General features: G+C 42.5%; 1 protein-coding gene across 3 annotated transcripts in view; it reads left to right on the forward strand.

Annotated features, from left to right (window-relative positions):
- Positions 1-15,463, forward strand: part of LOC117761024 (NLR family CARD domain-containing protein 3-like) — a 45,559-nt gene that overhangs the window by 28,916 nt on the left and 1,180 nt on the right. Inside the window, exons 2-8 of one of the 3 annotated variants that reach the window (XM_034584584.1) lie at positions 3,727-3,864; positions 3,965-4,084; positions 5,574-5,812; positions 6,008-7,802; positions 10,333-10,506; positions 11,043-11,216; positions 11,599-11,839. In XM_034584584.1, the coding sequence (XP_034440475.1) occupies positions 3,734-3,864; positions 3,965-4,084; positions 5,574-5,812; positions 6,008-7,802; positions 10,333-10,506; positions 11,043-11,216; positions 11,599-11,824 (2,859 nt within the window). In that variant the 5' untranslated portion in view covers positions 3,727-3,733 and the 3' untranslated portion in view covers positions 11,825-11,839. Of the gene's footprint in view, positions 1-628; positions 667-3,726; positions 3,865-3,964; positions 4,085-5,573; positions 5,813-6,004; positions 7,803-10,332; positions 10,507-11,042; positions 11,217-11,598; positions 11,840-15,463 lie in introns of those variants that run through there. The other 2 variants (XM_034584586.1, XR_004613772.1) reach the window with 2 other exon arrangements.

Consider the following 15,463-nt stretch of genomic DNA (forward strand, 5'->3'; position numbering starts at 1 on the left):
ACGTAGATGAAGATTCTTCGTCTGTCCAACCACAAGGGGGAGACTCTAGCAGGCCTCTGGGAACCGCAGCATGCTGGGAAATAATTGATGATGGGAGGTTCACAGCAGAGAAATGTGACAGCAGTGAAGTGATTTCATAATTTTGCTGATGATGATGATAAAATACAAGATAATCTTTAAACTGAACGACCACTTTGCTGCAATGAGTTATTTATGTGAGTTTTTCACTCCTTCCCGTGTTGGCGACTGATTATTCTACTTTACTGAACCACTTAGTTTTTTTGTTGAATGTGATTGACACAAAGTTTCCCCCACAAAACACAACTGCTGAGGCTGAACACTGAATGAGCAGGAGATGAGGTGACGTGATGGCATCACAGTTTTTAAGTTGGTGACTGAGGAGAATCGGATCAAACTTTGTTCCTGTTAATAAAAACCTGTTAATTTGACTTGTGGAGGTGTTTACTGCTGCTCCTGAACTGAACCTGCAGTGACGACCTGTGTCCACATTGGGAACCTTGAACACTGCCCACAAAACGCTCACACGCTCGCACGCAAACATAGTCATGTGATTTCGATTGGAATGCAGAGAGAAAGGAATTGTATTTCTAGAAGTGAAAGTAAAATTGTCCAGTGCAGATGGGACAGACGTGAAGTCAGAGGCTGGTGACTGTTTGAACATCATTCATATTATTTGACTGTGATTAGTCCAACACAGCTGTGTCAGGCAGGGCACAAAAGGGGCACATGGAAAAAGGCTCATATGCCGACATAACTTAAAGCTACAATTTGCTGTTGAGGGGGACTTCCTCTCTTTTGGTTTCATGTTTGCACTGCACAAGGAAATATGAGTACATATGATACACTGAAAACACACACACACCAGACACACACAGTGATATTGTGTTTATTGTGATTGTGCTGTTGTAAATATTACTGTTGCTGCTGTTAAAATAATATGTTGTCATATTACAAATCTAATCTTGTTCTGAATTAATAATTTATTCTATTTTTGATGATAATTAAATGAATAAAAAACAAGTATTGATAAAAGGGAAGATGAGAAAGTCACAATTCAAATCCATTCACTATAAGACTTATAATTTCACACACACACACACACGTCGTGGTCGAGGCTGCGGAAGAGGGCACGTCAGGATGAGCTCAGGTGAAACTCACCATTTACTGACGACAGCCAGGTCATTTTATTTATAGCTGAATAATTATTAATTGTTCAATGTTCTTCATGAAGGGCCATGGGCATGATTTCACAAAAAGATATATATAATAAATTTAAAAAATGGAAAATATGCTTCAGACAAAAGGGCACATTTGGGCATCAAGGGCAAAGGGGCAGGTGCTCCAGCACATTCGCTTTGGAGTTTATGAGACACATGTTTAAACCTGCGACACAACACGAGACGTAACGTGACGCGCACGGTCAGGACGTCAGGGTTAAAGTGACCGGAAAGATCCAGAGTCATGATCCGACATCATCGATTAATACCTGAATACATGTGATTGTGTCACCGATCACTCCACTGCTCCTCTGCTCTCTGTCACTCCCTCATCTCAACCTGGTGTTTTTATGTTTTTATTCTTTAATCTTCTCAACAAATCCCATGAAAATTCCAAAGACCTCCAACTGAGTCTGACTTCCCACTGTCTGTGGCACTCGGCTCCAAGGTCACAGGTTCCCACTGAAGACACAAGTTTAGAAAAGCCTTGTGAATGTGTAGTGTAACTTTTATAAAGCTTCAGGAACAGGAGGTTTTTAGTTGTCGTCTTTTCATGGGATTTGCTGCTGATGATGATAAAATACAAGATAATCTTTAAACTGAACGACCACTTTGCTGCCATGAGTTATTTATGTGAGTTTTTCACTCCTTCCCGTGTTGGCGACTGATTATTCTACTTAACTGAACCACTTTGTTTTTTGTTTTATGTGATTGACACAAAGTTTCCCCCACAAACCACAACTGCTGAGGCTGAACACTGAATGAGCAGGAGATGAGGTGACATGATGACATCACAGTTTTTAAGTTGGTGACTGAGGAGAATCGGATCAAACTTTATTCCTGTTAATAAAAACCTGTTAATTTGACTTGTGGAGGTGTTTACTGCTGCTCCTGAACTGAACCTGCAGTGACGACCTGTGTCCACATGGGGAACACGTAATCGTGTGAGAGGAGCCTGGAAACTGAAAGTAAACTTGTCCAGAGCAAACTTGTCAGCAACCGTGAAGTCAGAGGCTGGTGAGTATTTGAACAACATTCGTATTATTTTACTGTGATCGGCTGTCAAAATCCCCCAACCAATAGAATGCTGCCTCGTTGCAAAGGCGTTCGCTTTAATTCAGAGCTTCCTGTGCGGGTGGTTACTCTTTTATCCACTCCCGCCCTCCATGGCTTTATTATATGGACTTCCCCTTTCTGTAAACGAGACGCACGTATAGCTGGCTTCATTGGGGGGAATTTACTCACATGTGCGCAGAAATGTTCTTACTCTCCGCAGAAAATAAGTGCGTGCGCAAAATAGCAAAATCTAAATTGACAGGCGCATGTCCGCCCTCTGTTATTGGCATACTGCCACACGCCGCTCTTTCTCCATATCAGGACATCTGTTTGTCATGTAGAGAGCTGAACAGTTGAAGTGATGAGAGACGGACCCAAACCGTAAAAAACACAAGACTCACAACAGCAGAAATTGAAGGCGTCGGAGGTGGAAGACACAAAATACACATGTGTGACGATGTTTATTAAAAAATTAAACCTGGTCTGCAATAACTGAGGCGCTGAACGCTGTGGACATGTCTCTCAGATGCATCGCGACGTGGACGCGGACTCCGCTTAATAGAGTTCAGTAAAGTTGGAAAGATATTCACAGATTCGGACTTCCCGGATCAATAAGTCATAAGAGAAATGTTGTTAAAGCACAAACGCCGCATAATTCCCCCCGTAGTAAGGTGGACAACGGGCTACAGGCCAGTTATCATCAATATGAGTCGTCCTCCGTGATGGACACAGGACATTGGTGTCTATGTACAGCCTGCTGTGAGACGAGTGCGCAGGGACCGTCTACAAAGTGCAACACCGAAAAGAGATTAATATTCGCAAATATTCAATAACTTCACTGTAATACTGTATATTCTCACCAAAATCATGTCACAGGTACAGGGTATGCTGCTGGCTATGCTACAGTACTTAGTTTGGGAAAAAGTGATTTAGCATAATTTTGGGAAATATTTGTTATGAAGAATATTCAATAACTTCACTGTAATACTGTATATTCTCACCAAAATCGCGTCACAGGCCCAGGGAGTCCTGCTGGCTATGCTACAGTACTTAGTTTGGAAAAATGGGGATTAGTATAATTTTTGGAAATATTTATTATGGAACATATTCAATAACTTCACTGTAATACTGTACTATTTTGATTTAAATAAATGGAGTTTTAATATACTATGCATTTAGTCAAAGGGTATGTTAATATTTTCTAGGGCAGCCGGGCCTTCATCATCTGTGCGTACACATGGTCTGAGGAAGTTCTACATTTGTTCTCAGAGTACAAACAAATTTAGGTACGAACATATTGATGAATCCCAGATTCGTGCGTCACTGTTAGTAAATGAGGCCCAGTGTGTGTGTGTGTGTGTGTGTGTGTGTGTGTGTGTGTGTGTGTGTGTGTGTTTCAGCTCACAGTCAGTGTCAGTGTTTTTCCTCTCAGACTGAAGATGAGTGGTTATGAGGAGGAAGAGGAGGACAGAGCAGAGTCTCCAGGGTTCAGCTGTGTGTCTCTGAAGAGTGACCGGTCCATGGGACCTCCTCCAAACTTCAGTACTGAACCTGGACCCTCACACACAAAGTAAGAGACCTGCTACAAACATGTGAACCTCCAAACTGAATCCTCAGAGAATGAATGAGTGAATGATGTGTTCTGAATAAAAACATGTTTGTGTTTGCAGAGGTCAGGACCACAGACTGAGAGCAGAGTCTCCAGGGTCCAGCTGTGTGTCTCTGAAGAGTGACCGGTCCATGGGACCTCCTCCAAACTTCAGTAATGAACCTGGACCCTCACACACAGAGTAAGAGACTGTTTCTACTGTGAACTGATTGAACTTTGAAGTTGGTAACTGATCTCTCAGAATCACTCAAAGAGCTCAGACCTCCACTAAGAACCATCAGGCTCCTTATGAAACTGTTAAGCCCTGAAAAGGGAAGATATCAATAAAGACGCTCAGACACGATGCTTCCGCTCAGGCTTCATTGAGAATCATATTATTTCCAGCAGTATTTGCTGTACAAAAATTTGTACATAAAGCTCCGAACAATTAACTGCATTTTCTCTCAATTTCAAGATCAACTTTCCAAAATAGTTTTCTTTCACTTTTCTTTCACAGGCAAGTAAACGAGGAAGTATATTATAATTTCTCACTCTTTCTTAAACATGTCAAATCAGATGTAACAGCTAAATATTTATGAAACTGGTCTATTAATCAATAAACATAACCTTAAATGATCAAACTTAAATGTACAGGAAATAAACAAAAACATTGTGTAAAACATTAGTAACCACTTGTCTCTTCTAATTGTTATATTCCTTGCTCCTTATCATAGACAGTTACTTTAGTAATGAAAAACACATTAGCAACCTCATTCTCTGTAAATGTGTCCTTACTGAGCTAAACACGATCAAAATGCACACGATAGGTGTTGAGCCTATGATGGGCCTCGTGCCGCTCCGTGCGAGCCACTGAGGAAACTGAGTTTAAGCTGCTTAACAGTATACCAATCATCAATCTAGAAATCATAACATAGCTTCCAAAACACTGAACATTCAGTGAACTGTTTTAAAAAACACCAACAAAACGACTTAACAAACATATTCCAAAGTTTAAGAGCATAAATACTCACTTCATACCTGAAAAGGGGAGATAGCAACAAAGACGCTCAGACGCGATGCTTTCTCTCAGGCAGCTTCATTGAGAACAGCGCGTCGTGGTCACATCAGTTAATCTACACATCAGTAGAGTATAGATTAACTTCTCTGTCGGGAGGGTATCCTTATACTTTTAAATAGTTTTTAACCTTGTTACCTCTTTTTTAAACATTTTAACCTTTTACACAGGAGTTCAACAGTTTAACCTCTTTCACAGGACTTTTTACAAGTTATTACCTTTTTCTTCTGTATGACCCTATGACTCTTTTTATTTGCTATTGAACTTATATCAATGATCAGCTTCCTTATTAAATCAATCTATCACAAAACCACTTTGAAAATTCACTAGATACTCATTTTTATTTGGTTCTGCACCAAATTTCAAAACATTCATAACATCAGTCCTCTGAACATGTCTGTGGAAGTAGAAAGAAAACCTCCCCTCTCCCTGATCTGGTTCACAGACCACATCCTTCCACCAAGTTTACTGGTTATCTGTAGTTTTTTATAATCCCACTAACGAAGAAACGAACCAACCAACACACAAACATACAGGGTGAAAACAAAACCTCCTTGACAGAAGTAATGACAACCTGTGACTGTGACATTTGAGTTACCAGGAAATGTCTTCACAGAGAGAGGAAGAGGAGTCATGTTTCTGAGGAGGAGCAGTCGTCCTGCTGTGCTTCGTGTCAGGACGTCCTGAAGGATCCAGTCTCCACCAGCTGTGGACACTGGTTCTGCAGACAGTGCATCACCTCATACTGGGACCAGTCTGGTTCTTCCGGAGACTCCTCCTGTCCCCAGTGTGGACAAAGATCCAGAACAGGTGCTGGAGCTCAGACAGCCGGTCAGAGCAGCACTGTACATGTGTCTGCTGATGTCTTCACTTCTGACATCAGCACATGTTGTTTTATTTTGTTCCTTCATACAGCATCAACATTTAACATCGTTATAAAACCACAGAGTTAAAAAGCTTTTATTTTCTGTAGTTTTTCTGTATCTGATGAAAACAATCAGCAGATTCTCAGATTCTCTGTCTCTGACATTGTTTCTTGTCTTTCAGCAGATCGTGGTCTGCAGGAGGTTTTAGATGAACATAAGCTCAGTCTGAGGAGGAGATGTGAACATGTGACTGAAGGAACTGATGAAACAGGAAGTAGAACCCTCCTCAACAGGATCTACACTGAGCTCTACATCACAGAGGGACAGAGTGAAGATGTTAATACTCAACATGAGGTGAGGCAGCTTGAGACGGCTTCCATGAGGAAGAGCCTCCACGACACTCCCATCAAGTGCCACGACATCTTTAAAGCCTTAACTGACCAGCAGAGCAGCATCAGAGTCGTCCTGACCAACGGCGTCGCTGGCATTGGAAAAACCTTCTCGGTGCAGAAGTTCACTCTGGACTGGGCAGAGGGTTTAGAAAACCAAGATGTGGGTCTGCTGACTGTGCTTTCGTTCAGGGAGCTGAACCTGGTGAAAGACCAGCAGCACAGTCTTCTCACGCTGCTCCGTGTTTTCCATCCAACGTTACAGAAGCTGACGGCAGAGACGCTCACTGTCTGTAAACCTTTGTTCATCTTTGATGGCCTGGATGAAAGCAGACTTTCTCTGGACTTCAACGACAAGAAGGTTGTGTCAGTCACACAGAGGTCATCATTCAACGTGCTGCTGACAAGCCTCATCCAGGGGAATCTGCTTCCCTCGGCTCTCGTCTGGATAACCTCCCGACCTGCGGCGGCCAATCAGATCCCTCCTACATGTGTTGACAGGGTCACAGAAGTACGAGGCTTCACTGACGCCCAGAAGGAGGAGTACTTCAGTAGGAGATTCAGTGATGAAGAGCTGTGCAGCAGAATCATCTCACACATCAAGACGTCCAGGAGCCTCCACATCATGTGTCAAATCCCAGTCTTCTGCTGGATCAGTGCTACAGTTCTGGAGCACATGTTGACCACAGACCAGAGAGGAGAGCTGCCCAAGACCCTGACTGACCTGTACTCACACTTCCTGCTGGTTCAGACAAAGAGGAAGAACAACAAGTACGGTGAGGGACATGAGACGACTCCACAGCAGCTGACGGAGGCTGACAGGGACGTTCTCCTGAAGCTGGGGAGGCTGGCGTTTGAACATCTGGAGGAAGGAAACATCATGTTCTACCAAGAAGACCTGGAGCGGTGTGGTCTTAATGTCACAGAGGCCTCGGTGTACTCAGGAGTTTGTACTGAGATCTTCAGAAGAGAGTGTGTGATCTTCCAGAAATCAGTCTACTGCTTTGTTCATCTGAGCGTTCAGGAGTTCCTGGCTGCAGTCTACATGTTCCACTGTTACACCAAGAGGAACACAGAAGAACTCAACAACTTCTTGGGAACATATGGGGACACAGACAGTACCTTCTCCCTTGATGACCTCCTGAAGAGAACCATGGAGAAATCCCTCACCAGTACAAATGGTCATCTGGACCTGTTTATTCGCTTCCTTCACGGCCTCAGTCTGGAGTCCAACCAGAGAGTCTTAGGAGGCCTGCTGGGTCAGACAGAGAACAATCCAGAGATCAACCAGAGAGTCATCAACAACCTGAAGGAGATGGAGAGTGATTACATTTCTCCTGACAGAAGCATCAACATCTTCCACTGTCTGACTGAGATGAACGACCACTCAGTTCATCAGGAGATGCAACAGTTCCTGACGTCAGAGAACAAATCAAAGGAGGAACTCTCTGAGATCCACTGCTCAGCTCTGGCCTACATGCTGCAGATGTCAGAGGAGGTTCTGGATGAGTTGGACCTGGTGAAGTTCAAAACATCAGACCAGGGTCGACAGAGACTGATCCCCGCTGTGAGGAACTGCAGGAAGGCTCGGTGAGTCCAGACATGATCAATAACATGTTCAATCAGTGTAGATGAGTCGTTCTTCAAATACACTCAGTGTTAAATGATTCTCATTGTTCTGGGCAGCATGGTGTTGCAGTGGTCAACACTGTTAGTGCAGCCTTTCTGTGAGGAGGATGTTCTCCTTGTGTCTGCAGAGTTTTCTCTGGGTTCTCCAGCTTCCTCCCCAAAGACATGTAGATCGGAGTTAGGTTGATTGGAGACTGAAATTCAGTGTATACATTCTCATTGTTCTCATGTACATACAGAACAACTAGATCAGATGTGGAGAGTGAAATCCAATGTGATCACTGTGTGGGAGTTTAAGGGTTCAGACATACCACCATGTGGGGTACAAGGGAGATTATTGTATATACTTTATATATGTATATACTGTATGTGTGTATATATATATATATATATATATATATATATATATATATATATATAAAAGAATGTTTACATATATACAGGTGCATCTCAATAAATTAGAATATCATGGAAAAGTTTGTTTATTTCGATAATTCAATTCAAAAAGTGAAACTCATGTATTATATAGATTCATTACACACAATGAAGTGAAATATTTCAAGCGTTTACTTCTTTTAATTTTGATGATCATGGCCTACAGCTAATGAAAACCCAAAATTCGTTATCTCAGAAAATTAGAATATTGTGAAAAAGTTCAATATTGTAGACTCACGATGTCCCACTCGAATCAGATAATTAACTCAAAACACCTGCAAAGGTTTCCTGAGCCTTTAAATGGTCTCTAAGGCTGGTTCAGTAGGACACACAATCATGGGGAAGACTGCTGACTTGACAGTTGTCCAGAAGACAGTCATTGACACCCTCCACAAGGGTAAGCCACAAAAGGTCATTGCTAAAGACCCTGGCTGTTCACAGAGTGCTGTATCCAAGCATATTCATAGAAAGTTGAGTGGAAGGAAAAAGTGTGGTAGAAAAAGGTGCACAAGCAACAGGGATAACCGCAGCCTTGAGAGGATTGTGAAGCAACGGCCATTCAAGAATTTGGGGGAGATTCACAAGGAGTGGACTGAGGCTGGAGTCAGTGCATCAAGAGCCACCACGCACAGACGTATCCAGGACATGGGCTGCAACCGTCGCATTCCTCGTGTCAAGCCACTCCTGAACCAGAGACAACGTCAGAAGCGTCTTACCTGGGCTAAGGAGAAAAAGGACTGGACTGTTGCTCAGTGGTCCAAAGTCCTCTTTTCAGATGAAAGTAAATTTTGCAATTCATTTGGAAATCAAGGTCCCAGAGTCTGGAGGAAGAGTGGAGAGGCACAGAATCCAAGTTGCTTGAAGTCCAGTGTGAAGTTTCCACAGTCACTGATGATTTGGGGAGCCATGTCATCTGCTGGTGTTGGTCCATTGTGTTTTATCAAGTCCAAAGTCAACGCAGCCGTCTACCAGGAAATTTTAGAGCACTTCATGCTTCCTTCCGCTGACGAGGTTTATGGAGATGCTGATTTCATTTTCCAGCAGGACTTGGCACCTGCCCACACTGCCAAAAGTACCAATACCTGGTTTAATGACCATGGTATCACTGTGCTTGATTGGCCAGCAAACTCGCCTGACCTGAACCCCATAGAGAATCTATGGGGTATTGTCAAGAGGAAGATGAGAGACACCAGACCCAACAATGCAGACGAGCTGAAGGCCGCTATCAAAGCAACCTGGCCTTCCATAACACCTCAGCAGTGCCACAGGCTGATCGCCTCCATGCCACGCCGCATTGATGCTGTAATTCATGCAAAAGGAGCGCCGACCAAGTACTGAGTGCATATATATTAACATACTTTCAGTAGGCTGACATTTCTGTATTAAAAATCATTTGTTTTATTGGTCTTTTGTAATATTCTAATTTTCTAAGATACTGAATTTGGGGTCTTCATTAGCTGTAAGCAATAATCATCAGACTTTTAAGAAATAAACACTTGAAATATTTCACTCTGTGTGTAATGAATCTATACAATATATGAGTTTCACTTTTTGAATTGAATTATCGAAATAAATGAATTTTTCCATGATATTCTAATTTATTGAGATGCACCTGTGTATATATATGTGGAGAGGGTTTTTCTGAGCGACCAGCTAGCATAGTGTGAGGAGAAGGAGAAGTGTTTTGGATGAGAATCACTGACTGTTCCTTTAAAGCAGAACAGGAAATATTGTTTATTCTTCTTTCTTGTCAAACTAGAATTACCACCCTGTGTTTGTACGCCACCGCCAACCAGTACAGTGTCAGTCCCTCCAGGTTCCTGACATGTTGCATTCACAATAATATGAGGTCACTGTGACCTTTGACCACTGAAATCTAATCAGTTTATCTTGAGTCCAACTGGTCAAAATGTGAAGAAATTACCTAAAGACAGACCTGAGCTATCATGTTCAAGAGGCCAAAACATTTTTTTTTTAGCTTGACCTTTGACCTTTTACCTTGACCACCCGAATCCAATGTGTTCATCTGTTAGTCTAAATTTTTCTTTAATTACAGACTCATTGGTTGTCAAGTCTCAGAGACTCACTGTGAAGTCGTGGCCTCAGCTCTGAAGTCGAACCCCTCACATCTGAGGGAACTGGATCTGAGGGGAAACAAGCTGAAGGATTCAGGAGTGAAGCTGCTGTGTTCTGGACTGGAGAGTCCAAACTGTCGACTGGAGACTCTGAGGTCAGGTTCTTAAATCCTTGAATGTTCACTGTTACAATTTTTTTTCTTATTTTGACATTATTTATTTAAATGTATCTAAATTGTCACAGTCATCTGTCACTCACCCAGCCTGTCAGTCACGTCCACCTCATCAACTCCATTCACCTGCACTCACCTGCTCCTGATCACGAAGAAAGTGTCAGTAAATAACATGTGGACTGAGGCCGAGCACTCGTCCTCCTCAGGTTTTCAAAATAAGACACATTCTTATTGAAACACGTTGGACAGTTGTATAGAAAAGTATAGAAACAAACAGGAAGTGACTGTCAGGAGCCATCCCTACTTTGAACAGTGTTTAATTACACAAACCTGCTCAGTGACCAACACACAGAGAAGAAGCTGATGAATGAAACAATGGTCCAACATGTCTGATCTGATATTTATCTTCAGGTCACAGACTGGACTGAGGTCAGCAGCATGTTGAGAGTCTGTGTTGACATGATGACGATCCACAACAACAGGAGGACACATTCAAATATTCATATTTCTTTATCCAGGTTGTGGGGCTGCAGTCTGTCAGAGATCAGCTGTTCTTCTCTGGCTTCAGCTCTGAGGTCAAACCCCTCTCATCTGAGAGAACTGGATCTGAGTCTAAACAAGCTGCAGGACTCAGGAGTGAAGGAGCTGTGTGGTTTTCTACAGAGTCCAACCTGTCGACTGGAGACTCTGAGGTCAGTTCACTGACTGACTTTTGTAGATCTCATATCTATAAAACAGCATTTATTCACAATTTATCTCCTTTAATTCTAATTTAACATAATTCCTCTTCATACATAACTTGAATCCATTCATTAATTATTTTGTGACATTTTAAATATTCAGCTATTTGTTAAAACACATGTGAGTTTAGTTCTGGATTTCCTAAACTGATCTGCAGGACAGAGACCGGGTCCAAATAATCTATTTTTACTGAATCAGGACTCGTTTTTAGTCCAACATGTCTGATTTCATATTTATCTTCCATGTTATGAATCTGAGTGACATGAATATTTGTTTGTTATTTTCACACATGAACTCAGTTTGATGTACAGTTAAGTTTTATTCTTTATTCAGGTTGATTGGCTGCAGCCTGTCAGAGATCAGCTGTTCTTCTCTGGCTTCAGCTCTGAGGTCAAACCCCTCTCATCTGAGAGAACTGGATCTGAGTCTAAACAAGCTGCAGGACTCAGGAGTGAAGGAGCTGCTTGATCTAAAGCAGAATCCAACCTGTCGACTGGAGACTGTGAGGTCAGTAGATGGTTGGAGTCAGTCCACGCTGCTTTCATCAGTATTTTACTAAACAGTCAGTATCACAGTACAGATCCAGGGTCTGTAATAAGAAGCAGTATTTGTGGTCATCAGGTTAACTTCAGGTTTAGTTTTTTCAGTCCCACGAAGCTCGTTCACTTCTTATCAGGGTAAATCACCATGGTAACTGGTAATGATGAACAGCTAACTAGCGCCGGAGCAGATTAAGTTGGAGATCAACCCGTATAAAAAAGCTCCGCCCACTGACCAAAGTGACTCTACACTGTTGTGTGGTGCACACTCTCCTTAAAGGGAAGGATAAGGGAAGTTTAAATCAACGTCTGGTTGGTTCAGTTGATCTCTAACTCACCCAGAACATCTCAATCTCTCCAGACTCATCCTGTCACCAAAACACCAAATGCACTCAGTCAGCTTCCTGAAAATAGGTCCATGTGTTTTTATTGAGTAGTGATGTCAGAGGTTTCCACCACAGTGTCCTCAGAGTCAGTGAGACAGTGTGTGTCCTCAGACTCAGTGAGACAATGTGTGTCCTCAGAGTCAGTGAGACAGTGTGTGTCCTCAGAGTCAGTGAGACAGTGTGTGTCCTCAGAGTCAGTTTGTTCTCCTCTGATTTTGATTATAGAACAGTTTGATCCTCGTTATGAAATATGAGGCTCTGCTGTCAGTCAAACTGTCCATGTCTGTGATTGGTCATCCGCAGTAAACCCCGCCCCTTTTATGTGCACGGGCTCAGATCTTGTTGAGGAAAACCTGAGTTAACTTAACGAGTTGATAACCAGCGTCATGTGACCACTTAGCCTGACTGTGTTTGTCAGGTTAAGTTGAGCTGGATCTCAGAAAGATCTCCTGGACATGTTGAAGTGGCTTCGTAGTTCAGGCCTCAGTGTTTCCTCAGTGAAGCTGTGAGAGGAGAATGAGGACAGACGTCAGGATTGGACAGACACACAGAGAGAGAACAGTCGGCCAATCAGACGAGCCCCAAGCTGCTTGTGATCATTTGATTGAGTTGATGTGAAGACGACAGTTGTTGTTGCTTTCATGTGAACAGGAAATGAAGCTGGACCACAGCTGACAGCCTCACCCTGCTGCTCTTTCTACTGGATGTGCTGCATCTGTAAACACTGATGTCTTCTTCTCTCAACAGATGGAGGCTGGATCATTGTCCAGAGGCTGAAGCAGCAGCAGCTTGTGTGTAGAGCGGCTCTGACTGGGCCTTGTTGCTGGGAGGCAGAGAGGAGACGGAGCTCCAGAGGAATCAGAGGAGGTGCACGGCTCTGAGATCAGCTGTCACACAGTGTCCAGTCCACCATCCTCCCTGTGTTCCTGTGGATGTGACACAGCTTCATCAGTGATGAAGCTGTGAGCCAATCCCAGCTGACATTGGGTGAGAGGTGGGGGCCGTGCCTTGGACGGGTCACCAGTCCATCACAGGGCCGACAAACAACCATTCACACTCACATTAACACCTATGGTCAATTTACCCAACCCCTAATCTGCAGGTGTTTGGACAGTGAGATACTGTGGCAGTTTGGAGTTGTTAAAGTCGGTGTCCATCTGATATTGGAAAATGAGCTAAACTGGAGTGTTTTTGGTTTATTTTAACATTGTGATCGCATGATTCAGATATTACTGCAGATGTCTAATGTTACTTACTGTTAGCCTGCCAATTCAAAAATGCGAAATACAACGAAATACACACAATTAAACAACTGGACGTGTCCATCACTTTCAGTTGTCCCCTGGAAACACTTCCGTTGTTGTTTTCTGTAATTGCAGAGTGTTCTGTAATTGCAGAGTGTTGTGCGTAATGTGTTGTGTTGTCAAATTGATGAAGACGTTTTCTTACTTTGCTTGTGTTTCGTCCACTTGCATGTGTTTTCTTAAGTTGCAGTGCGTTGAGCCCTCAGGGCCACCGTAGTGAGATTAATCCAGTGCACCTGGAGAAAACAAGGGAGAAAATGCAAACTCCCCACAGAAAGACCCCATCTGAATCGAGATTCAAACCAGGAACCCTCTGGCTGTGAGGCAACAGTTCCAACCACCACGCAGCCCCAAAGTCTTTCCTCTCGCTACCGATTGTGTTTATTCACATTAAGAATCAGTTTATTGAAATGACATAACACCACGTAGAATATATAAACACTGTATAAACACTCACATATAGTGTTTTTAAGTTTGCTTTTATTATTCTCACCTTTCTCAGTATATCTCCATGTGTGTATAACCACATTCTGTGTATCTGATTGTTTATGAGCTTAAAGTTCCTGGATTCATATCACAAATTGATTTAGTCCGACACAAAGTTAAACACATTTAAATCACTTTGAGTTTAAAATCTGAGTTTTGTCTTTGACACAAAAGATCAAAACTCTGGACTTAAAAATGGGACGTTTTCATTTCTGCATCAGGTGCAGTGCAGTGGTTGCTATTCTACTGTTTGACCCACAGGTGGCACTGTTGTATAACAGCAGAACATCCAAGTCAAAGCCTTTATGTTCAGTCTATGAATCAAACACATGGATCATTTCCTCTGGGACGAACCAGATGTAACGAGAAGAAAAATATCTCAGAGAGAAAAGTTCTGTTGTTTCTACTTGTCTCTGCTTTAATGCACAATAAACATCCTTCCACCGACTTCACTGGAATCATGACTCTTGTTTTTCTTTAATCTTGCAAACAAACAGGTAAATTAACAATTTACACTATTTGACATAGTGGAAACAACCAGTAGAAAAGTGAACTGTCATATTTACAGTATGAAAAAGAGTCGATAAAGAGAAGAGCATTTTTAAGTCTCAGAGGAAACTGTTCAATAAATATTTTACGATATTTAATAGAAAACTGACCCAAGAACGTTTTATACAAACGTAGATGAAGATTCTTCGTCTGTCCAACCACAAGGGGGAGACTCTAGCAGGCCTCTGGGAACCGCAGCATGCTGGGAAATAATTGATGATGGGAGGTTCACAGCAGAGAAATGTGACAGCAGTGAAGTGATTTCATAATTTTGCTGATGATGATGATAAAATACAAGATAATCTTTAAACTGAACGACCACTTTGCTGCAATGAGTTATTTATGTGAGTTTTTCACTCCTTCCCGTGTTGGCGACTGATTATTCTACTTTACTGAACCACTTCGTTTTTTGTTTTATGTGTTTGACACAAAGTTTCCCCCACAAACCACAACTGCTGAGGCTGAACACTGAATGAGCAGGAGATGAGGTGACATGACGACATCACAGTTTTTAAGTTGGTGACTGAGGAGAATCGGATCAAACTTTGTTCCTGTTAATAAAAACCTGTTAATTTGACTTATGGAGGTGTTTACTGCTGCTCCTGAACTGAACCTGCAGTGACGACCTGTGTCCACATGGGGAACCTTGAACACTGCCCACAAAACACGCGCACGCACGCACACATAGTCATGTGATTTCCAGTAAATGCAGACAGAGGAGCCTAGAAAGTGAAAGTAAACTTGTCCAGAGCAAATGGGACAGATGTGAAGTCAGAGGCTGGTGAGTATTTGAACACATTTGTATTATTTTACTGTGATCGGCTGAGTCCAGCACAATTGACTCAGGCAGGGCCGTGCAGAGACGTTTAGAGGGGCAGGTGCTAAAATTTCAAAAAGGGCACATGGAAAAAAGGCTCATATGACGATATAAAGC

Source organism: Hippoglossus hippoglossus, chromosome 5 (assembly GCF_009819705.1).
Source record: "Hippoglossus hippoglossus isolate fHipHip1 chromosome 5, fHipHip1.pri, whole genome shotgun sequence".
Classification (NCBI taxonomy): domain Eukaryota; kingdom Metazoa; phylum Chordata; class Actinopteri; order Pleuronectiformes; family Pleuronectidae; genus Hippoglossus; species Hippoglossus hippoglossus.